The sequence below is a fragment of the Rhinoderma darwinii genome (assembly GCF_050947455.1).
Source record: "Rhinoderma darwinii isolate aRhiDar2 chromosome 4 unlocalized genomic scaffold, aRhiDar2.hap1 SUPER_4_unloc_1, whole genome shotgun sequence".
NCBI lineage: Eukaryota > Metazoa > Chordata > Amphibia > Anura > Rhinodermatidae > Rhinoderma > Rhinoderma darwinii.
In genome coordinates, this window is record NW_027461753.1 from 412,085 (window position 1) to 435,729 (window position 23,645).

The window sequence follows — 23,645 nt, forward strand, 5'->3', positions numbered from 1 at the left end:
ATCAGGGATTTATACAACCTGGAGAGAGGTTTTTTTTCACATTTGTATTTTCTCATCCATATGGTCTTTATTGAGAGGGTCGCCATCTTTAGCTTTAATTGGATATAGGAGAATCTTTCCTTCTCCGTCAAGTCAAAATCAACTGATAATTTTTCCCATGTTTTGATTTTTCCTTCTTCCATTATATCTAATCCCTCTAAGCTTTAACAATGGTGACTCTGGGATCGCCTTACATTCTTCTATATTAAGATTGTGCCATAACCGGGAAAAGGAGAAAAAAACATTTCGACCAGTCAGATTTCTTAAACTATTCCAGCGTTCATGCAGGAGTTGTGCGGTCAACACGTTTTCCATAACTCCAGATTTTAGCCTTATTTATGATATTCATTTTTTAGGGTTACGTCGTATATACAGGCGACCAGCGGGCTGATAGAAACGTAAGCCACAATACTGGAGCAAACACCCCCCTCCCCCCGCAGCTTCTCATATAGAAAACGCAAAAAATGTAAGACATGGCGCACGTTGTAACGTTAAGGGCATGTGCACACGTACGGTTTTCAGGCGTTTTTTACTTATCGTGTGAACATCCCCCTACCGTAAAACAGCTGAGGACGGAGACGCAGAATACGCCGTTAGTGATCCGTGCCGGCAGCGTTCAGTCACAGATCACATGTAGAAATGATGGTGCGACTTCTGACAGTAGGCAGCAGGGGGCGCCCTTCCAGTGTCAGGTAACGCTCTATTCTTGATTTCACTCACACCGGCTCCGATGTCTCGTCTGATCGCTCTCACATCGCGCTGTCTCCCGGCTGCAGTGTCACAAGTCACACTCTGCACCAGACATTGCTCTGCGCTGGACCTTACCCTGCAGATTATTGCATCGGACCCTGTACAGACCTGACACTGCGCTGGACCTTACTCTGCAGATTATTGCATTGGACCCTGTACAGACCTGACACTGCGCTGGACCTTACTCTGCAGATTATTGCATTGGACCCTGTACAGACCTGACACTGCGCCGGATTCTACTCTGCAGATTATTGCATCGGACCCTGTACAGACCTGACACTGCGCTGGACCTTACTCTGCAGATTATTGCATCGGACCCTGTACAGACCTGACACTGCGCTGGACCTTACTCTGCAGATTATTGCATCGGACCCTGTACAGACCTGACACTGCGCTGGACCTTACTCTGCAGATTATTGCATTGGACCCTGTACAGACCTGACACTGCGCCGGATTCTACTCTGCAGATTATTGCATCGGACCCTGTACAGACCTGACACTGCGCCGGATTCTACTCTGCAGATTATTGCTCCAGACTTTATATCACACACTGCACCTGGACCCCTCTCTGCAGATCATCTCACCTGGACCTTGTATCACATCCTGGACCTGGACCCCTCTCTGCAGATCATCTCACCTGGACCTTGTATCACATCCTGGAACTGGACCCCTCTCTGCAGATCATCTCACCTGGACCTTGTATCACATCCTAGACCCCACTCTGCAGATCATCTCACCAGACCTTGCATCACGCCTGACACTGCGCCTGGATCCAGATCTTCACCGCCTGTACTTATAGCCGGTCTTCACACGCCAAGAGACATGGGAGTGTAACCCCAAACCGGAGACCACAATCCACAGAATGGAGTCTGGGGGAGACTCGGAGACCCGAAGACTGGTGGAGCCCAACCAGGGAGGGGGCGACCTGAAGATCAAGAGGTCAGTGATAATTCACCCTGCCATACCTCATCTACACCCCATACACCCCGCACCCTCAATAATACAGAAACCCCTAAACCACGTACATGCCGACCCCCTGACATCCCCCAGATCCGACATTCAGAACATCCCTATACACAATACATTCCTCTCCGCACACAATGCCCCCCTGTACCCTGTACACCCAATTCACTATCTACGCCCTGCAGACGCCACACATTATATGTATACCAGCAGCGTCCGTGTCCTTTACACCCATCACCGCACGTACATGACATTAATCTCTGCGCGTTCCACATATCACATCCTCACACATCCACAAAACACTAGAGAACCCATAAAACCTTCACCCCATAATACACATACGACATCACACAAAAAGCCCTATAAGCCCCACATACCCTAAACAATCCCTATATCCCCAACACGCTCTATATCCTAAAAATGCTATACACCCGCAATGCACCTGATCATTTCATATACATTATACATCGTCTATATATCCCATTAATCTAAACACCCCACCTATCCGAAAAATCAACAGCCACATCACCCTATGTACGTCAACCACCTGCACCCCACCGTAACATCGTGTGATATACCCATCATCTCCTGCATTCCTTACATATACACACCCTCCCGTATACCCGATATACAATTTACCCCCGCACCCCTGAATTTACCCTTTATACAAATCTTATATTTAAAGAAGATCAGAGACCGCGTAGCAATAGAAGATCACTGAGAGATCAGGGTGACCCCATATAATAGGAGAAGATCACAGAGAGATCAGGGTGATCACATAAAATAAAAGAAGATCCCCGAGAGATCAGGGTGATCACATATAATAATAGAAGATCACAGAGAGATCAGGGTGACCCCACATAATAAGAGAAGATCACAGAGAGCTCAGGGTGACCCCACATAATAAGAGAAGATGACAGAGAGATCAGGGTGACCCCATATAATAAGAGAAGATCACAGAGAGCTCAGGGTGACCCCACATAATAAGAGAAGATGACAGAGAGATCAGGGTGACCCCATATAATAAGAGAAGATCACTGAGAGATCAGGGTGACCCTATATAATAAGAGAAGATCACAGAGAGATCAGGGTGACCCCATATAATAAGACAAGATCACAGAGAGATCAGGGTGACCCTATATAATAAGAGAAGATCCCCGAGAGATCAGGGTGACCCCATATAATAAGAGAAGATAACAGAGAGAACAAAGTGACCCCATATAATAAGAGAAGATCACTGAGACATCAGGGTGATCCCATATAATAAGAGAAGATCACTGAGAGATCAGGGTGACCCCATATAATAAAAGAAGATCACAAACAGATCAGGGTGACCCTATATAATAAGAGAAGATTATAGTGCGATCAAAGTGACCCCATATAATAAGAGAAGATCACAGAGAGATCAGGATGACCCCATATAATAAGAGAACATCCCCGAGAGAACAAAGTGACCCCAAATAATAAGAGATGATCACTGAGACATCAGGGTGATCACATAAAATAAAAGAAGATCACAGAGAGATCAGGGTGACCCCATATAATAAGAGAAGATCACAGAGAGATCAGGGTGACCCCATATAATAAGAGAAGATCACAGAGAGATCAGGGTGACCCCATATAATAAGAGAAGATCACAGAGAGCTCAGGGTGACCCCATATAATAAGAGAAGATCACAGAGAGATCAGGGTGACCCCATATAATAAGAGATGATCACACAAAGATCAGGGTGACCCCATATAATAAGAGAAGATCACAGAGAGATCAGGGTGACCCTATATAATAAGAGAAGATCACAGAGAGATCAGGGTGACCCCATATAATAAGACAAGATCACAGAGAGATCAGGGTGACCCTATATAATAAGAGATCACAGAGAGAACAAAGTGACCCCATATAATAAGAGAAGATCACAGAGAGATCAGGGTGACCCCATATAATAAGACAAGATCACAGAGAGATCAGGGTGACCCCATATAATAAGAGAAGATCACAGAGAGAACAAAGTGACCCCATATAATAAGAGAAGATCACTGAGACATCAGGGTGATCCCATATAATAAGAGAAGATCACTGAGAGATCAGGGTGACCCCATATAATAAAAGAAGATCACAAACAGATCAGGGTGACCCCATATAATAAGGTATCAGAGTGACCCTGTATAATAAGAGAAGATTATAGTGCGATCAAAGTGACCCCATATAATAAGAGATCACAGAGAGATCAGGGTGACCCCATATAATAAGAGAAGATCACAGAGAGATCAGGCTGACCCCATATAATAAGAGAATATCACAGAGAGATCGGGGTGACCCCATATAATAAGAGATCACAGAGAGATCAGGGTGACCCCATATAATAAGAGAAGATCACAGAGAGATCAGGCTGACCCCATATAATAAGAGAATATCACAGAGAGATTAGGGTGACCCCATATAATAGGAGAATATCACAGAGAGATCGGGGTGACCCCATATAATAAGAGATCACAGAGAGATCAGGGTGACCCCATATAATAAGAGAAGATCACAGAGAGATCAGGCTGACCCCATATAATAAGAGAATATCACAGAGAGATCAGGGTGACCCCATATAATAGGAGAAGATCACAGAGAGATCAGGGTGACCCCATATAATAAAATAAGATCATAAAGAGATCAGGGTGACCCCATATAATAGAAGAAGATCACAGAGAGATCAGGTTGACCCTATATAATAAGAGAAGATTACAGAGAGATCAGGGTGACCCCATATAATAAGAGAAGATCACAGAGAGATAAGGGTGACCTCGTATAATAAGAGATGATCACTGAGAGATCAGGGTGACCCCATATAATAAGAGAAGATCCCTGAGAGATCAGGGTGACCCCATATAATAAGAGAAGATCACAGAGAGCTCAGGGTGACCCCATATAATAAGAGAAGATCACAGAGAGATCAGGGTGACCCCACATAATAAGAGAAGATGACAGAGAGATCAGGGTGACCCCATATAATAAGAGATGATCACACAAAGATCAGGGTGACCCCATATAATAAGAGAAGATCACAGAGAGATCAGGGTGACCCTATATAATAAGAGAAGATCACAGAGAGATCAGGGTGACCCCATATAATAAGACAAGATCACAGAGAAATCAGGGTGACCCTATATAATAAGAGAAGATCCCCGAGAGATCAGGGTGACCCCATATAATAAGAGAAGATCACAGAGAGAACAAAGTGACCCCATATAATAAGAGAAGATCACTGAGACATCAGGGTGATCCCATATAATAAGAGAAGATCACTGAGAGATCAGGGTGACCCCATATAATAAAAGAAGATCACAAACAGATCAGGGTGACCCCATATAATAAGGTATCAGAGTGACCCTGTATAATAAGAGAAGATTATAGTGCGATCAAAGTGACCCCATATAATAAGAGATCACAGAGAGATCAGGGTGACCCCATATAATAAGAGAAGATCACAGAGAGATCAGGCTGACCCTATATAATAAGAGAATATCACAGAGAGATCGGGGTGACCCCATATAATAAGAGATCACAGAGAGATCAGGGTGACCCCATATAATAAGAGAAGATCACAGAGAGATCAGGCTGACCCCATATAATAAGAGAATATCACAGAGAGATCAGGGTGACCCCATATAATAGGAGAAGATCACAGAGAGATCAGGGTGACCCCATATAATAAAAGAAGATCATAAAGAGATCAGGGTGACCCCATATAATAGAAGAAGATCACAGAGAGATCAGGTTGACCCTATATAATAAGAGAAGATCACAGAGAGATCAGGGTGACCCCATATAATAAGAGAAGATCACAGAGAGATAAGGGTGACCTCGTATAATAAGAGATGATCACTGAGATATCAGGGTGACCCCATATAATAAGAGAAGATCCCCGAGAGATCAGGGTGACCCCATATAATAAGAGAAGATCACAGAGAGATCAGAGTGACCCTATATAATAAGAGAAGATCACAGAGAGATCAGGGTGACCCCATATAATAAGAGAGGATCACAGAGAGATCAGGGTGATCCCATATAATAAGAGAAGATAACAGAGAGATCAGGGTGACCCCATATAATAAGAGAAGATCACAGAAAGATCAGGGTGACCCTATATAATAAGAAGATCACAGAGAGATCAGGGTGATCCCATATAATAAGAGAAGATCACAGAGAGATCAGAGTGACCCTATATAATAAGAGATGATCACTGAGAGATCAGGGTGACCCTATATAATAAGAGAAGATCCCCGAGAGATCAGGGTGACCCCATATAATAAGACAAAATCACAGAGAGATCAGGGTGACCCCATATAATAAGAGATCAGGGTGACACCGTATAATAAGAGATCAGGATGACCCCATATAATAAGAGAAGATCACAGAGAGATCAGGGTGACCCCGTATAATAAGAGATCAGAGTGACCCCATATAATAAGAGATCAGGGTGACCCCGTATAATAAGATCACAGAGTTCCCCTATACATAAGAAGTCCCGTCCCCCCTTCCACACAATAAGGCTCAGTACAGTGTGGAGGGTCTCGGTGTCAGTTGTGTGAAGTTAATTATCCGTTGTGGAGAGCCGGAGATAATAGGGTCATTATTAGTCTGAGCTCAGTAAATCAGTGTGTGCTGGAGATCTGGAAGAGGGGACATCCCTGTCCACGGCTGGCTGCCCCCTCTGCAGATTAATGAGCTGTGTCCCTCCTGATAACAGTCCCGTGGGTGGGGGCCTCCTGATTGTCTCTTTATTTCCATTGTTCCTGAGGAGCTCGAATAGATCAGAAAGAATTCACATTAAAGAATGAGGGTCTCCTGGGTAGAATGAAGCGCTCATGACGTCTGAGGCCGTGGATAGAACATAAATATCCTGGTTCCGTATAGTGACCCGTGTGTCCGGTCCATATGTGGAGATTACACGCCGCATACAGACTTAATAGCCCAGGTATGAGGCAAATATAAAAACAAATAAGAATAAACTAATGTTAATGAGACCTATTCATTCTTCATCGGTCTTTATTAGCTCCGTTAACAACAAGAGCTTTAATCGTGGAGGGAGACAGATAAAGACTAAAGCTTAATTATGGCAATTTCCCGTCTACAGTACTAAGAATAGTAAAAGTTTTAGGCCGTTGTGGAAAAAGTGCTGTAAGTAAGAATGCTTTCAAAAACAGAAAATAGTTTTTTTTAATCAATTAACAAAATACAAAAGTGAATGAGCAAAAGAGAAATTTAAATCAAATTAATATTTGGTGTGACCGCCCTTTGCCTTCAGAACAGCATCAATAATTGTAGGTACACTTACACAAAATAATGGATTCTGTAGGATTATAGTCAGGTGTATAACTAACCAATTCTACCAAACAGGTGATAATGAGCATAATTTTCATATGTAGGTTGAAAAACAGTCATTAATTATAACAGAAACAGCTGTGTAGGAGGCTTAAAATTAGGTGAGAAAAAGCCAAACTCTGCTACAAAGGTGAGGTTGTGGAAGACCGTTTCATGTCACAGGTCCAAGATGGCAAGACTGAGCACAGCAACAAGGCACAAGGTAGTTATACTGCATCAGCAAGATCCCTCCCAGGCAAATATTTCACAGCAGACGGGTTTCAAGACGCGCTGTTCAAACTCTTCTGAAGAAGCACAAAGAAACGGACAACGTTGAGGACCTTAGACGCAGTGGCCAACCAAGGAAACTTAGTGCAGCAGATTACTTACCTTCAAAATCAGAAGATGTCCACAGTGCCATCAGCTCAAAACTGTCAGAAACTAGTGGGACCCAGTTACACCCATCTACTGTGTAGAGGAGTCTGGCCAGAAGTGGTCTTCGTGGAAGAATTTCAGCCAAAAAGCTAAACCTTCAGCGTGGAAACAAGGCCAAGACTCAACTATGCACCAAAACATAGGAACTGGCAGCAGGTGCTCTGGACTCATGACTAAAATGTGAAATATTTGGTGTAACAGAAGGCAGTTCATCGAAGGGCTGGAGAGCGGTACAATAATGAGGGTCTGCAGGCAGCAGTGAAGATGGTGGAGGCTCCTGGAGAGCGGTACAATAATGAGGGTCTGCAGGCAGCAGGGAAACATGGTGGAGGCTCCTGGAGAGAGGTACAATCATGGGGGACTACAGACAGCAGTGAAGCATGGTGGAGGCTCCTGGAGAGCGGTACAATAATGAGGGTCTGCAGGCAGCAGTGAAGCATGGGGGAGGCTCCAGGAGAGTGGTACAATAATGAGGGTCTGCAGGCGGCAGTGAAGCATGGTGGAGGGACCTTTAGAGCGGTACAATAATGAGGGTGTGCAGGCAGCAGTGAGGCATGGTGGAGGCTCCTGGAGAGCGGTGCAATAATGAAGGTCTGCAGGCAGCAGGGAAACATGGTGGAGCTCCTGGAGAGCGGTACAATAATGAGGGTCTGCAGGCAGCAGTGAAGCATGGTGGAGGCTACTGGAGAACAGTACAATAATGAGTATCTGCAGGCAGCAGTGAAGATGGTGGAGGGCCCTGGAGAGCGATACAATAATGAGGGTCTGCAGACAGCAGTGAAGATGGTGGAGGGTCCTGGAAAACGGCGGTACAATAATGAGGGTCTGCAGGCAGCAGGGAAACATGGTGGAGGCTCCTGGAGAGAGGTACAATCATGGGGGACTGCAGACAGCAGTGAAGCATGGTGGAGGCTTCTGGAAATCGGTACAATAATGAGGGTCTACAGGCAGCAGTGAAGCATGGTGTAGGGTCCTGGAGAGCGGTACAATAATGAGGGTCTGCAGACAACAGTAAATCATAGTGGAGGGTACCAGAGAGCGGTACAATAATGAGGGTCTGTAGCAGGGGCGTAGCTAAAGGCTCATGGGCCCCGATGCAAAAATTCTTACTGGGCCCCCCCCAGGCAAACTGTGACGTCATGCGCTGCGCACAGCGCTTGACGTCAGGACCTCCGCTGCGATCCGGAGCCAGGAAAGTAAGTAAAGTATGTTACTATAGTAACAGGGGCCCGCGGCCCGAGTTACTATAGTAACTTTTTATTGATATGGTGCGGGGGGCCGTGGGCCCCCCTGGCTTCGGGCCCGGTCGCAATTGCGACCGCTGCGACCCCTATAGCTACGCCAGTGGTCTGTAGGAAGCAGTGAAGATGGTGAAGGGTCCTGGAGAGAGGTACAATAATGAGGGTCTGCAGGCAGCAGTGAGGCATGGTGGAGGCTCCTGGAGAGCGGTGCAATAATGAGGGTCTGCAGGCAACAGTAAAATCATAGTGGAGGGTACCAGAGAGCGGTACAAAAAATGAGGGTCTGCAGGAAGCAGTGAAGGATGGTGGAGTCTTCTAGAAAGCAGTATAATAATGATTATCTGCAGGTAGAGGTGAAGATGGTGGAGCCTCTTGGAGAGCGGTACAATAATGAGGGTCTGCAGGCAGCAGTAAAGATGGTGGAGGGTCAAGGAGGGCGGTACAATAATGAGGATCTGTAGGCAGCAGTGAAGCATGGTGGAGGCGACTGGAGTGAAGTTTAATAATGATTGTCTGCAGGCAGCAGTGAAGCTGGTGGAGGCTCCTGGAAAGCGGAACAATAATAAGGGTCTGCAGGCAGCAGTGAAGACCGGTGGAGGCTCCTGAAGAGTGGTACAATAATGAGGGTCTGCAGGCAGCAGTGAAGATGGTGGAGGGTCCTGGAGAGCGGTACAATAATGAGGGTCTGCAGGCAGCAGTGAAGCATGGTGGAGGGTCCTGGAGAGCCGTAAAATAATGAGGGTTTGCAGGCAGCAGTGAAGATGGTGGAGGGTCCTGGAGAGCGGTACAATATTGAGGGTCTGCAGGCAGCAGGGAAGAAGGTTGAGAATCCTAAATTGCAAAACAATAATGAGTGTCTAAAGGCAGCAGTGAAGATGGTGGAGGGTCCTGGAGAGCGGTACAATAATGAGGGTCTGCAGGAAGCAGTGAAGATGGTAGAGAGTCCCAGAGAGCGGTACAATAATGATGCTCTGCAGGCAGCAGTAAAGCATGGTTGAGGGTCCTGGAGAGCAGTACAATAATAAGGGTCTGCAGGCAGAAGTGAAGCATGGTGGAGGGTCCTGGAGAGCGGTACAGTAATGGGGGTCTGCAGGCAGCAGTGAAGGATGGTGGAGGCTCCTAGAGAGCGGTATAATAATGAGTATCTGCAGGCAGCAGTGAAGCATGGTGGAGGCTCCTGGAGAGAGGTACAATAATGAGGGTCTGCAGGCAGCAGTGAAGCATGGTGGAGGGTCCTGGAGAGCGGTACAATAATGAGGGTCTGCTAGCAGCAGTGAAGATGGTGAAGGGTCAAGGAGGGCGGTACAATAATGAATGTGTGGAGGCAGCAGTGAAGATGGTGGAGGCTACTGGAGAGCAGTTTAATAATGATTGTCTGCAGGCAGCAGTGAGGATGGTGGAGGCTCCTGGAAAGCGGTACAATAATAAAAGTCTGCAGGCAGCAGTGAAGCATGGTGGAGGGTCCTGGAGAGTGGTACAATAATAAGGGTCTGCAGGCAGTAGTGAAAAAGGTGGAGGGTCCTGGAGAGCGGTACAATAATGAGGGTCTGCAGGCAGCAGTGAAGCATGGTGGAGATTCCTAAATTGCGAAACAATAATGAGGGTCTGCAGGCAGCAGTGAAGCATGATGGAGGGTCCTGGAGAGTGGTACAATAATGAGGGTCTGCAGACAGCAGTGAAACATGGTGGAAGGTCCTGGAGAGCGGTACAATAATGAGTATCTGCAGGCAGCAGTGAAGCATGGTGGAGGCTCCTGGAGAGCGGTACAATAATGAGGGTCTGCAAGCAGCAGTGAAGCAAAGTGGAGGGTCCTGGAGAATGGTACATTAATGAGGGTCTGCAGGCAGCAGTAAATCATGGTGTAGAGTCCGTGAGAGCATTACAATAATGAGGGTCTGCAGGCAGCAGTGAAGCATGGTGGAGGGTCCTGGAGAGTGGTACAATAATGACGGTCTGCAGGCAGCAGTGAAGGATGGTGGAGTGTCCTATAAAGCAGTATAATAATGATTATCTGCAGGTAGCAGTGAAGATGGTGAAGCCTCTTGGAGAGCGGTACAATAATGAGGGTCTGCAGGCAGCAGTAAAGATGGTGGAGGGTCAAGGAGGGCGGTACAATAATGAGGATCTGTAGGCAGCAGTGAAGCATGGTGGAGGCGACTGGAGAGAAGTTTAATAATGATTGTCTGCAGGCAGCAGTGATGATGGTGGAGGCTCCTGGAAAGCGGAACAATAATAAGGGTCTGCAGGCAGCAGTGAAGCACGGTGGAGGCTCCTGAAGAGTGGTACAATAATGAGGGTCTGCAGGCAGCAGTGAAGATGGTGGAGGGTCCTGGAGAGCGGTACAATAATGAGGGTCTGCAGGCAGCAGTGAAGCATGGTGGATGGTCCTGGAGAACAGTACAATATTGAGGGTCTGCAGGCAGCAGTGAAGAAGGTGAAGAATCCTAAATTGCAAAACAATAATGAGTGTCTAAAAGCAGCAGTGAAGATGGTGCAGGGTCCTGGAGAGCGGTACAATAATGAGGGTCTGCAGGAAGCAGTGAAGATGGTAGAGAGTCCCAGAGAGCTGTACAATAATGATGCTCTGCAGGCAGCAGTAAAGCATGGTTGAGGGTCCTGGAGAGCAGTACAATAATAAGGGTCTGCAGGGAGAAGTGAAGCATGGTGGAGGGTCCTGGAGAGCGGTACAGTAATGGGGGTCTGCAGGCAGCAGTGAAGGATGGCGGAGGCTCCTAGAGAGCGGTACAATAATGAGTATCTGCAGGCAGCAGTAAATCATGGTGGAGGCTCCTGGAGAGAGGTACAATAATGAGGGTCTGCAGGCAGCAGTGAAGCATGGTGGAGGGTCCTGGAGAGCGGTACAATAATGAGGGTCTGCAAGCAGCAGTGAAGATGGTGGAGGGTCAAGGATGGCGGTACAATAATGAATGTGTGGAGGCAGCAGTGAAGATGGTGGAGGCTACTGGAGAGCAGTTTAATAATGATTGTCTGCAGGCAGCAGTGAAGCATGGTGGAGGCTCCTGGAAAGCGGTACAATAATAAAAGTCTGCAGACAGCAGTGAAGCATGGTGAAGGGTCCTGGAGAGTGGTACAATAATAAGGGTCTGCAGGCAGTAGTGAAGCATGGTGGAGGGTCCTGGAGAGTGGTACAATAATGACGGTCTGCAGGCAGCAGTGAAGGATGGTGGAGTGTCCTATAAAGCAGTATAATAATGATTATCTGCAGGTAGCAGTGAAGATGGTGGAGCCTCTTGGAGAGCGGTACAATAATGAGGGTCTGCAGGCAGCAGTAAAGATGGTGGAGGGTCAAGGAGGGCGGTACAATAATGAGGATCTGTAGGCAGCAGTGAAGCATGGTGGAGGCGACTGGAGAGAAGTTTAATAATGATTGTCTGCAGGCAGCAGTGATGATGGTGGAGGCTCCTGGAAAGCGGAACAATAATAAGGGTCTGCAGGCAGCAGTGAAGCACGGTGGAGGCTCCTGAAGAGTGGTACAATAATGAGGGTCTGCAGGCAGCAGTGAAGATGGTGGAGGGTCCTGGAGAGCGGTACAATAATGAGGGTCTGCAGGCAGCAGTGAAGCATGGTGGATGGTCCTGGAGAACAGTACAATAATGAAGATCTGCTGGCAGCAGTGAAGCATGGTGGAGGGTCCAGGAGAGCGGTACAATATTGAGGGTCTGCAGGCAGCAGTGAAGAAGGTGAAGAATCCTAAATTGCAAAACAATAATGAGTGTCTAAAAGCAGCAGTGAAGATGGTGGAGGGTCCTGGAGAGCGGTACAATAATGAGGGTCTGCAGGAAGCAGTGAAGATGGTAGAGAGTCCCAGAGAGCTGTACAATAATGATGCTCTGCAGGCAGCAGTAAAGCATGGTTGAGGGTCCTGGAGAGCAGTACAATAATAAGGGTCTGCAGGGAGAAGTGAAGCATGGTGGAGGGTCCTGGAGAGCGGTACAGTAATGGGGGTCTGCAGGCAGCAGTGAAGGATGGTGGAGGCTCCTAGAGAGCGGTACAATAATGAGTATCTGCAGGCAGCAGTGAATCATGGTGGAGGCTCCTGGAGAGAGGTACAATAATGAGGGTCTGCAGGCAGCAGTGAAGCATGGTGGAGGGTCCTGGAGAGCGGTACAATAATGAGGGTCTGCAAGCAGCAGTGAAGATGGTGGAGGGTCAAGGAGGGCGGTACAATAATGAATGTGTGGAGGCAGCAGTGAAGATGGTGGAGGCTACTGGAGAGCAGTTTAATAATGATTGTCTGCAGGCAGCAGTGAAGCATGGTGGAGGCTCCTGGAAAGCGGTACAATAATAAAAGTCTGCAGACAGCAGTGAAGCATGGTGAAGGGTCCTGGAGAGTGGTACAATAATAAGGGTCTGCAGGCAGTAGTGAAGAAGGTGGAGGGTCCTGGAGAGCGGTACAATAATGAGGGTCTGCAGGCAGCAGTGAAGCATGATGGAGGGTCCTGGAGAGTGGTACAATAATGAGGGTCTGCAGACAGCAGTGAAGCATGATGGAGGGTCCTGGAGAGTGGTACAATAATGAGGGTCTGCAGACAGCAGTGAAACATGGTGGAAGGTCCTGGAGAGCGGTACAATAATGAGGGTCTGCAGGCAGCAGTGAAGCATGGTGGAGGCTCCTGGAGAGCGGTACAATAATGAGGGTCTGCAAGCAGCAGTGAAGCAAAGTGGAGGGTCCTGGAGAATGGTACATTAATGAGGGTCTGCAGGCAGCAGTGAGTCATGGTGTAGAGTCCGTGAGAGCATTACAATAATGAGGGTCTGCAGGCAGCATTGAAGGTGGTGGAGGGTCCTGGAGGGTGGTACAATAATAAATGTCTGGAGGCAGCAGTGAAGCATGGTGGAGGGTCCTGTAGAGTGGTGCAATAATGAGGGTCTGCAGGCAGCAGTGAAGATGGTGGAGGGTCCTGTAGAGTGGTGCAATAATGAGGGGCTGCAGGCAGCAGTGAAGCATGGTGGAGGGTCCTAGAAAGCGGTACAATAATGAGGGTCTGCAAGCAGAAGTCACGATGGTGGAAGGTCCTGGTGAGCGGTACAATAATGAGGGTCTTCAGGCAGCAGTGAAGAATGGTGGAGGGACCTGGAGAGCGGTACAATAATGAGGGTCTGCAGGCAGCAGTGAAGCATGGTGGAGGGTACTGGAGAACAGTACAATAATGAAGGTCTGCTGGCAGCAGTGAAGCATGGTGGAGGGTCCTGGAGAGCGGTACAATATTGAGGGTCTGCAGGCAGCAGTGGAGAAGGTGGAGAATCCTAAATTGCAAAACAATAATGAGTGTCTAAAGGCAGCAGTGAAGATGGTGGAGGGTCCTGGTGAGCGGTACAATAATGAGTGTCTAAAGGCAGCAGTGAAGATGGTGGAGGGTCCTGGAGAGCGGTACAATAATGATGCTCTGCAGGCAGCAGTAAAGCATGGTTGAGGGTCCTGGAGAGCAGTACAATAATAAGGGTCTGCAGGCAGAAGTGAAGCATGGTGGAGGGTCCTGGAGAGCGGTACAGTAATGGGGGTCTGCAGGCAGCAGTGAAGGATGGTGTAGGCTCCTAGAGAGCGGTATAATAATGAGTATCTGCAGGCAGCAGTGAAGCATGGTGGAGGCTCCTGGAGAGAGGTACAATAATGAGGGTCTGCAGGCAGCAGTGAAGCATGGTGGAGGCTACTGGAGAGGAGTTTAATAATGATTGTCTGAAGGCAGCAGTTTAGCATGGTGGAGGCTCCTGGAAAGCGGTACAATAATAAAAGTCTGCAGGCAGCATTGAAGGTGGTGGAGGGTCCTGGAGCGTGGTACAATAATAAATGTCTGGAGGCAGCAGTGAAGCATGGTGGAGGCTCCTGTGGAGCGGGACAATAATGAGTGAGGGTCTGCAGGCAGCAGTGAAAATGGTGGAGGGTCCTGGAGAGCGGTACAATAATGAGGGTCTGCAGGCAGCAGTGAAAATGGTGGAGGGTCCTGGAGAGCGGTACAATAATGATGCTCTGCAGGCACAGGAAAGCATGGTTGAGGGTCCTGGAGAGCAGTACAATAATAAGGGTCTGCAGGGAGAAGTGAAGCATGGTGGAGGGTCCTGGAGAGCGGTACAGTAATGGGGGTCTGCAGGCAGCAGTGAAGGATGGTGGAGGCTCCTAGAGAGCGGTACAATAATGAGTATCTGCAGGCAGCAGTGAATCATGGTGGAGGCTCCTGGAGAGAGGTACAATAATGAGGGTCTGCAGGCAGCAGTAAAGCATGGTGGAGGGTCCTGGAGAGCGGTACAATAATGAGGGTCTGCAAGCAGCAGTGAAGATGGTGGAGGGTCAAGGAGGGCGGTACAATAATGAATGTGTGGAGGCAGCAGTGAAGATGGTGGAGGCTACTGGAGAGCAGTTTAATAATGATTGTCTGCAGGCAGCAGTGAAGCATGGTGGAGGCTCCTGGAAAGCGGTACAATAATAAAAGTCTGCAGACAGCAGTGAAGCATGGTGAAGGGTCCTGGAGAGTGGTACAATAATAAGGGTCTGCAGGCAGTAGTGAAGAAGGTGGAGGGTCCTGGAGAGCGGTACAATAATGAGGGTCTGCAGGCAGCAGTGAAGCATGGTGGAGATTCCTAAATTGCGAAACAATAATGAGGGTCTGCAGGCAGCAGTGAAGCATGATGGAGGGTCCTGGAGAGTGGTACAATAATGAGGGTCTGCAGAAAGCAGTGAAACATGGTGGAAGGTCCTGGAGAGCGGTACAATAATGAGGGTCTGCAGGCAGCAGTGAAGCATGGTGGAGGCTCCTGGAGAGCGGTACAATAATGAGGGTCTGCAAGCAGCAGTGAAGCAAAGTGGAGGGTCCTGGAGAATGGTACATTAATGAGGGTCTGCAGGCAGCAGTGAGTCATGGTGTAGAGTCCGTGAGAGCATTACAATAATGAGGGTCTGCAGGCAGCATTGAAGGTGGTGGAGGGTCCTGGAGGGTGGTACAATAATAAATGTCTGGAGGCAGCAGTGAAGCATGGTGGAGGGTCCTGTAGAGTGGTGCAATAATGAGGGGCTGCAGGCAGCAGTGAAGCATGGTGGAGGGTCCTAGAAAGCGGTACAATAATGAGGGTCTGCAAGCAGAAGTCACGATGGTGGAAGGTCCTGGTGAGCGGTACAATAATGAGGGTCTTCAGGCAGCAGTGAAGAATGGTGGAGGGACCTGGAGAGCGGTACAATAATGAGGGTCTGCAGGCAGCAGTGAAGCATGGTGGAGGGTCCTGGAGAACAGTACAATAATGAAGGTCTGCTGGCAGCAGTGAAGCATGGTGGAGGGTCCTGGAGAGCGGTACAATATTGAGGGTCTGCAGGCAGCAGTGGAGAAGGTGGAGAATCCTAAATTGCAAAGCAATAATGAGTGTCTAAAGGCAGCAGTGAAGATGGTGGAGGGTCCTGGTGAGCGGTACAATAATGAGTGTCTAAAGGCAGCAGTGAAGATGGTGGAGGGTCCTGGAGAGCGGTACAATAATGATGCTCTGCAGGCAGCAGTAAAGCATGGTTGAGGGTCCTGGAGAGCAGTACAATAATAAGGGTCTGCAGGCAGAAGTGAAGCATGGTGGAGGGTCCTGGAGAGCGGTACAGTAATGGGGGTCTGCAGGCAGCAGTGAAGGATGGTGGAGGCTCCTAGAGAGCGGTATAATAATGAGTATCTGCAGGCAGCAGTGAAGCATGGTGGAGGCTCCTGGAGAGAGGTACAATAATGAGGGTCTGCAGGCAGCAGTGAAGCATGGTGGAGGGTCCTGGAGAGCTGTACAATAATGAATGTGTGGAGGCAGCAGTGAAGCATGGTGGAGGCTACTGGAGAGGAGTTTAATAATGATTGTCTGAAGGCAGCAGTTTAGCATGGTGGAGGCTCCTGGAAAGCGGTACAATAATAAAAGTCTGCAGGCAGCATTGAAGGTGGTGGAGGGTCCTGGAGCGTGGTACAATAATAAATGTCTGGAGGCAGCAGTGAAGCATGGTGGAGGCTCCTGTGGAGCGGGACAATAATGAGTGAGGGTCTGCAGGCAGCAGTGAAAATGGTGGAGGGTCCTGGAGAGCGGTACAATAATGAGGGTCTGCAGGCAGCAGTGAAAATGGTGGAGGGTCCTGGAGAGTGGTACAATAATGAGGGTCTGCAGGCAGCAGTGAAAATGGTGGAGGGTCCTGGAGAGCGGTACAATAATGAGGGTCTGCAGGCAGCAGTAAAAATGGTGGGGGGTCCTGGAGAGTGGTACAAAAATGAGGGTCTGCAGTCAGCAGTGAATATGGTGGGGGGTCCTGGAGAGTGGTACAATAATGAGGGTCTGCAGGCAGAAGTGAAGCATGGTGGAGGATTCTGGAGAGCAGTACAATAATGAGGGTCTGCAGGCAGCAGTGAAGCATGTTGGAGGGTCCTGGAGAGCGGTACAATAATGAGGGTCTGCAGTCAGCAGTGAAGCATGAGGGGGGTCCGGGAGAGCGGTACAAAAATGAGGGTCTGCAGGCAGCATTGAAGATGGTGGAGGGTCCTGGAGAGCGGGATAATAATGAGGGTCTGCAGGCAGCAGTAAAGATGGTGGAGGGTCCTGGAGAGCGGTATAATAATGAGGGTCAGCGGCAGCAGTGAAGCATGGTGGAGGGTCCTGGAGAGCGGTACAATATTGAGGGTCTGCAGGCAGCAGTGAAGCATGGTGGACACTCCTGGAGATCAGTACAATAATGAGGGTCTGCAGGCAGCAGTAAAAATGGTGGAGGGTTTAAGGAGGGCGGTACAATAATGAATGTGTCGGGGCAGCAGTGAAGATGGTGGAGGGTCCTGGAGAGCAGTACAATATTGAGGGTCTGCAGGCAGCAGTGAAGCATGGTGGACACTCCTGGAGATCAGTACAATAATGAGGGTCTGCAGGCAGCAGTAAAAATGGTGGAGGGTTTAAGGAGGGCGGTACAATAATGAATGTGTCGGGGCAGCAGTAAAGATGGTGGAGGGTCCTGGAGAGCGGGACAATAATGAGGTTCAGCAGGCAGCAGTAAAGATGGTGGAGGGTCCTGGAGAGCGGAACAATAATGAGGGTCTGCAGGCAGCATTGAAGATGGTGGAGGGTCCTGGAGAGCGGGACAATAATGAGGGTCAGCAGACAGCAGTGAAGCATGGTGGAGGCTCCTGGAGAGCGGTATAATAATGAGGGTCTGCAGACAGCAGTGAAGCATGGTGGAGGATTCTGGAGAGCAGTACAATAATGAGGGTTTTCAGGCAGCAGTGAAGCATGGTGGAGGGTCCTGGAGAGCGGTACAATAGTGAGGGTCTGCAGGCAGCAGTGAAGATTGGTGGAGGTTCCTGGAGAGCGGTACAATAATGAGGGTTTACAGGCAGCAGTGAAGATGGTGGATTGTCCTGGAGAGCAGTACAGTAATAAGGGTCTGCAGGCAGTAGAAAAGATATTGGAGGGTACTGGAGCGCGGTTCAATAATGAGGGCTTGATAGCAGCAATGATGCATGGTGGAGGGTCCTGGAGAGCGGTACAATAATGAGGGTCTGCAGGCAGCAGTGAATCATCGTAGAGGGTCCTGGAGAGCGGTACAATAATGAGGTTCTGCAGGCAGCAGTGAAGCATGGTGGGGGTCCTGGAGGGTGGTACAATAATGAATGTCTGGAGGCAGCAGTGAAGCAGGGTGGAGTGTCCTGTAAAGCAGTACAATAATGAGGGTCTGCAGGCAGCAGTGAAGCACGGTGGAGGGTCCTGGAGAGTGGTACAATAATAAGGGTCAACAGGCAGCACTGAATCATGGTGAAGGGTCCTGGAGAGCAGTACAATAAAGAGGGTCTGCAGGCAGCAGTGAAGCATGGTGGAGGGTCCTGGAGAGCAGTAAAATTATGAGGGTCTGCAGGCAGCAGTGAAGCATGGTTGAGGGTCCTGGAGAACGGTACATTAATGAGGTTCTGCAGGCAGCAGTGAAGATGTTGGGGGGTCCTAGAAAACTGTACAATAATGAGGGTCTGCAGGCATTAGTGAAGCATGGTGGAGTGTCCTGGAGAGCAATACAATAATGAGGGTCTGCAGGCAGCAGTGAAGATGATGGAGGGTCCTGGAGAGCGGTACAATAATGAATGTCTGGAGGCAAGAGTGAGGCAGGGTGGAGTGTCCTATAAAGCAGTACAATAATGAGGGTCTGCTGGCAGCAGTGAAAATGGTGAAGGGTCCTGGAGAGCGGTACAATAATGAATGTCTGGAGGCAGCAGTGAAGCATGGTGGAGGGTCCTGGAAAGCAGTACAATAATGAGGGTCTGCAGGCATCAGTGAATCACGGTGAAGGGTCCTGGAGCGCAGTGCAATTGTAAAGGATCTGCCAGGCACAGCTTCGGGGTTAACACCCATAGGTAATCAGTCTGCACCTGAATCTACGTCTCTGAGACTGACTCCATCTTCCACCACTCAGGATGGCAGGCTTAGGAGTGGGAGACAAATAACAAAACCGAAAATAGCAACATGAATCAGTATATCCCATTAAAGAGAGTATAGAGGTAAGATGTATCTAAACTTAAATGGGCTGATTCAAGGGTGTAAAACCCATACAGCATCACTACAATACATATAGAACCAAGAGAGAAAGAATGGATGCTGGAAACCAAGGAAATATTGAAAATACAAAAATACTTTATTCACATAGTTAATTGATACAATAATAAAAGAATCCATAAACCAACAATAAAAACATGGATGCTCAGCTGAAAGATTAGTCTGAGTATGCACTAATAGTGCATGGAGAATAAAGGGAGTCTAACAAGATAGAAAAAGGTACAGGATATGTATACTATAGTATTATGGTGGAGTCGGCCTAAATCTATAGGTAAAGTATCGCAGAAACAAAGAGATCTATGCAAAGAATGTCGTGGACACAAAGATTAACGGCTAGTAATCATTTCAAATTTTCACTGGTGTAGTAATCATGACATGATAATCTGTGTGCCATATATCTAGTGTGCTGCGAGACCACCAAGGCTAAAGGACTTGATTCCACAAGAAATTAGAATGTAGTATAAGGATTTATACATACCCATTATCAAGAGACCGAGTGACTGCAACTGAGCTCCACCCCAACGCGCGTTTCGGCGCTAATGCCTTCGTCTGGGGGTGGTGTCAGGTTGAGGTCAGGGGTTCTTTATGTAGGGACTAGCCAATGGACTATGTTTATTTTACCTGGCAAGTGTGTTGCATAATGAGGCTAAACGTCCTGCACACCTATCGGTCGCTGTCTCCCGGGGGCTAAAGGAGCCGCGCCCACGTCGACACCAGCCGCGGGGAGCCCGAGCCGGAAGCACGGGACCGAGTCAGTATGACTCGGTCACGTGGATCAGGCAGAAGGCACGCCGCGAGTGACGCCGACGGGGGCCGGGTCCCATCTTCCAATGAGAGAGCGACACAGGACGGGTGAGCTGTACATAGTAAGATACAGAGCGCAATGCTGCATTAAGAGATAGCAGCGATGTGAGTTAATAAAGTATGTACATGATGTGAAGGATAATATATCACGGATTACATATATATGTCTACATCATCGATATTTTTGTTGTTATATTAATCGAAAATTATACTGCACATGCATGGATTGTCCCCATATGTTTTTGTGCATAACCATATGTATCGCACGCTGTGTGAACATGGATCAATTATACATAAGTAGTTGAAAAGTAAGACCAGCAGCAAGAGATAATAATGAAATAAAGTTAAAATAGATATATTTAGAAATGAAAAGTGAAAGTGTGGTGAATATAATGATATATATTGTGAAAGAATAAATAATAAATGATAGTAAATCTTTAAGGTGATGGTAATGCAAGAATGAGTGTATAATAATTATAATAAATACATAGTCATAAAATACTCGTGCTGAAGAATATACAAGATAATATGAGAATCCATAATCATATAAAGAAATATATATACATACAATGTGAATTAAGACCAACTGGCACAGTTGAATAAAAGGATATATAATAAAATAAATATAATATCAGTGCTGCAACAAAAACTGAAAATTCATACAGTGGGTGTTTGTTTGAAATGAATTAATTCATAATAAAGATTATTATGCAAAAAATTAAATTATTATTAATTTAATAAATGTAATGTGCAATTAGTTAATAACAAATATATCTAAGTAAATAAATTAATTTAAATGAATGTACTGTAAATCCGATAAAGGCTCATTGTCTATTATGTTATAATGTGTATGTATGCACAATCTTGCATATATCGATGCATATGAAAAGGAAAGATGTAAAAATGATGATACTGTATAGTCTGCTAATGGACAGCAGTGTAGTATACATCTGTTGCATGGTATTGTAGAAGAATAGTTTATATGTAAGTTGATGAGACAACGTATTTAGGTCATACACTCATGTAGATATACATCACTGTTGAAATGATGAGGTCACTGATTCTGTATCGATAACCATGAAGAGAGGTTCGCATATAAGGTGTCCATGGGGATCCCAGAAAAGAAGGGTAAAAGACCTCAACGATTAAGGTAGCAACATTGATCTGTATCTCATCTGCATAACAAGAAATATATATAGTTAAAATCAAAGGACATAAGAATGCAAACCAATTAAAAAATTGTTTTTAAAAAATGTAAACCCAACACCACTAAAATTGAACAGGTAATCAAAGAAAGGCAGAGAAACCAGTGGTTTCATTAAGTCCCTTAGGAAACATCGTTTGGAGTTTCCAAATCCATTTGCACTCTTTTTGCAATAGGCGTTTTTTTGTGTCGCCGCCTCGCATGGTGATGTTAATATGATCTATACCTCTTACTTTGAAGAGTTTAGAGTCACATGCATGGTGAGAACGGAAGTGTCTAGGAATTGTTTTTAAGGTTTCAATATCTACTTCTGTCTTTGCATTTTCAATATCTCTAACGTGTTCCCTGACTCGAACACGTAATTCCCGGGTAGTCATGCCTATATACATTTTTGGGCATGGGCAGGTTGCATAGTAGATTACTCCTTTAGTTCTGCATGTAATTGGCCAACAAATTTTGAATTGGTTCCTGTCCCCCGAGTCAGTAAAAGATTGAGAGCGTTCGATGTTAGGGCAACTTAGACAATCTCCACACGGTTTGCAGCCCCACTTAGGGCCTTTAGTACCGAAATTTTTTCCTGGTTTGGCAGGTGTATAGTAACTATGTACAATAGAATCTCGCAAATTGCGTTCTCTACGAGGTGCCATAGCCGGATAATTAGGTAATATTTTTTGTAATATTGGGTCAGTTAACAAAACTGGCCAAAATTTGTTTAAGGTGTTGCGCATCTCAGCCCAACATGAGCTGTATGTTGTAACAAACCGCACCTTACGTTCTTGTTGGTCTTTAATAGATGTTTTTAAAAGGTGGTCACGTGGGGTTTGTTGGGCTCGGTGGTATGCCCTACAGATGTTGCGATGGCTGTAGCCCCTCTGGGTGAACCTGTCTTTTAGTTCTTCCGATCGAATTTTGAAGTCTTCAGGAGTCGAACAGATCTTCTTGACACGAAGGAATTGTCCTGTCGGAATTGCTTCAATTACGTGTCGGGGATGTGACGAAGTTGCATGTAATAGAGAATTGATTGATGTTGTTTTACGATACAAATCGGTCTGTAAGAAACCATTAGAGTCCTGTTTAATGATGATATCCAAAAAATCCACACTTTTGTGACTCAATTTATATGTGAGATTGATATTTAAAGCATTTTGATTGAGTACTTTTATAAATGAAGATAGTTCATCGGGCGTACCCTGCCAGATCAAAAAGATGTCATCGATGAACCGGGTCCAGAAGAGGACCCGATTCATCAATGGCATCCGATCCGACAAGAAGAGGTCTCTCTCCCACAGCCCCAGGAATAAGTTGGCATAGGAGGGAGCACAAGCTGCCCCCATTGCCGTTCCCTGGAGCTGTAGGTAAAAAGAATCATTAAATGTGAAGAAATTATGTTTGAGGACAAAGTCCAACAAAGTTAAAATTAGTTGAGAGACCTAACTCTCGATGTTGCTCATCAACAAGAAGGTCTCAACTGCATGGGGACCATCTTGATGGTGAATGCTTGTATAGAGGGACTCGACATCGCACGTGACCAAGATGTGGTCAGGATCTAGATGTATCCCATCAATTTTAAGTAAAAGGTCAGCCGAGTCTCGAAGATATGATGGTAGTACTTCAACTAGTGGTTTCAAATAGTAGTCAATCCATTTACAAATTCTCTCAGTTAGACCCCCGGACCCTGAAATAATAGGCCTACTTGGAGGATTTGTGATGTTTTTGTGAATTTTTGGTATAAGATATAATGTCGGCAGAGTTGGTTCTGTTACATATAAGGAATCTTTCAAAGCCTTAGAGATAGTCCCATTATCCATAGCATCTTGTAGAATCTGCATTAGTTTTAGACTGAAAGACAATAGAGGGTTAAATGTAAGTTTTTTATAGCAGGTCGAATGTCGTAACTGACGATTCGCCTCATTTAGGTACATTTGTCGTGGCCACAATACCACGTTACCCCCTTTGTCTGCTGGTTTTATAACTATATCATCCCATGTTTTAATGCGTTGCAGGCTCTCTCTTTCGGATCTTATCAAGTTGTCATTTTTAATACTAGTAGAGATATTGGCCCATTCGTTTGAAACTAGTTTAACGAAAAGATCTACAGCAGGGCAGATTGCGAGAGGGGGAAATTTGGTAGACTTTCGCCTCACGCAATCGGGTATCTTACCTCCGGATATGGGTTCGTCCTGATTGTATAGTTCTTCCAAAGCCTTCAAAGTTTCTCTTTCTTCAGTGGTCGTGAATATGGTGTCATCTTCTTTGAAGTACCATTTTTTGAAGATCAGAGATCTTCCAAAGAGCTGCAGATCCTTCACTG

General features: G+C 46.7%; 1 protein-coding gene across 1 annotated transcript in view; it reads left to right on the forward strand.

Moving 5' to 3' along the window:
- The first annotated feature begins 777 nt into the window (after positions 1-777).
- SLC30A3 (solute carrier family 30 member 3) overlaps positions 778-23,645 on the forward strand; it is a 43,569-nt gene continuing 20,701 nt past the window's right edge. Inside the window, exon 1 of the mRNA XM_075847421.1 lies at positions 778-1,728. Within this exon, the coding sequence (XP_075703536.1) occupies positions 1,652-1,728 (77 nt within the window). The 5' untranslated portion in view covers positions 778-1,651. The remainder of the gene's footprint in view (positions 1,729-23,645) is intronic.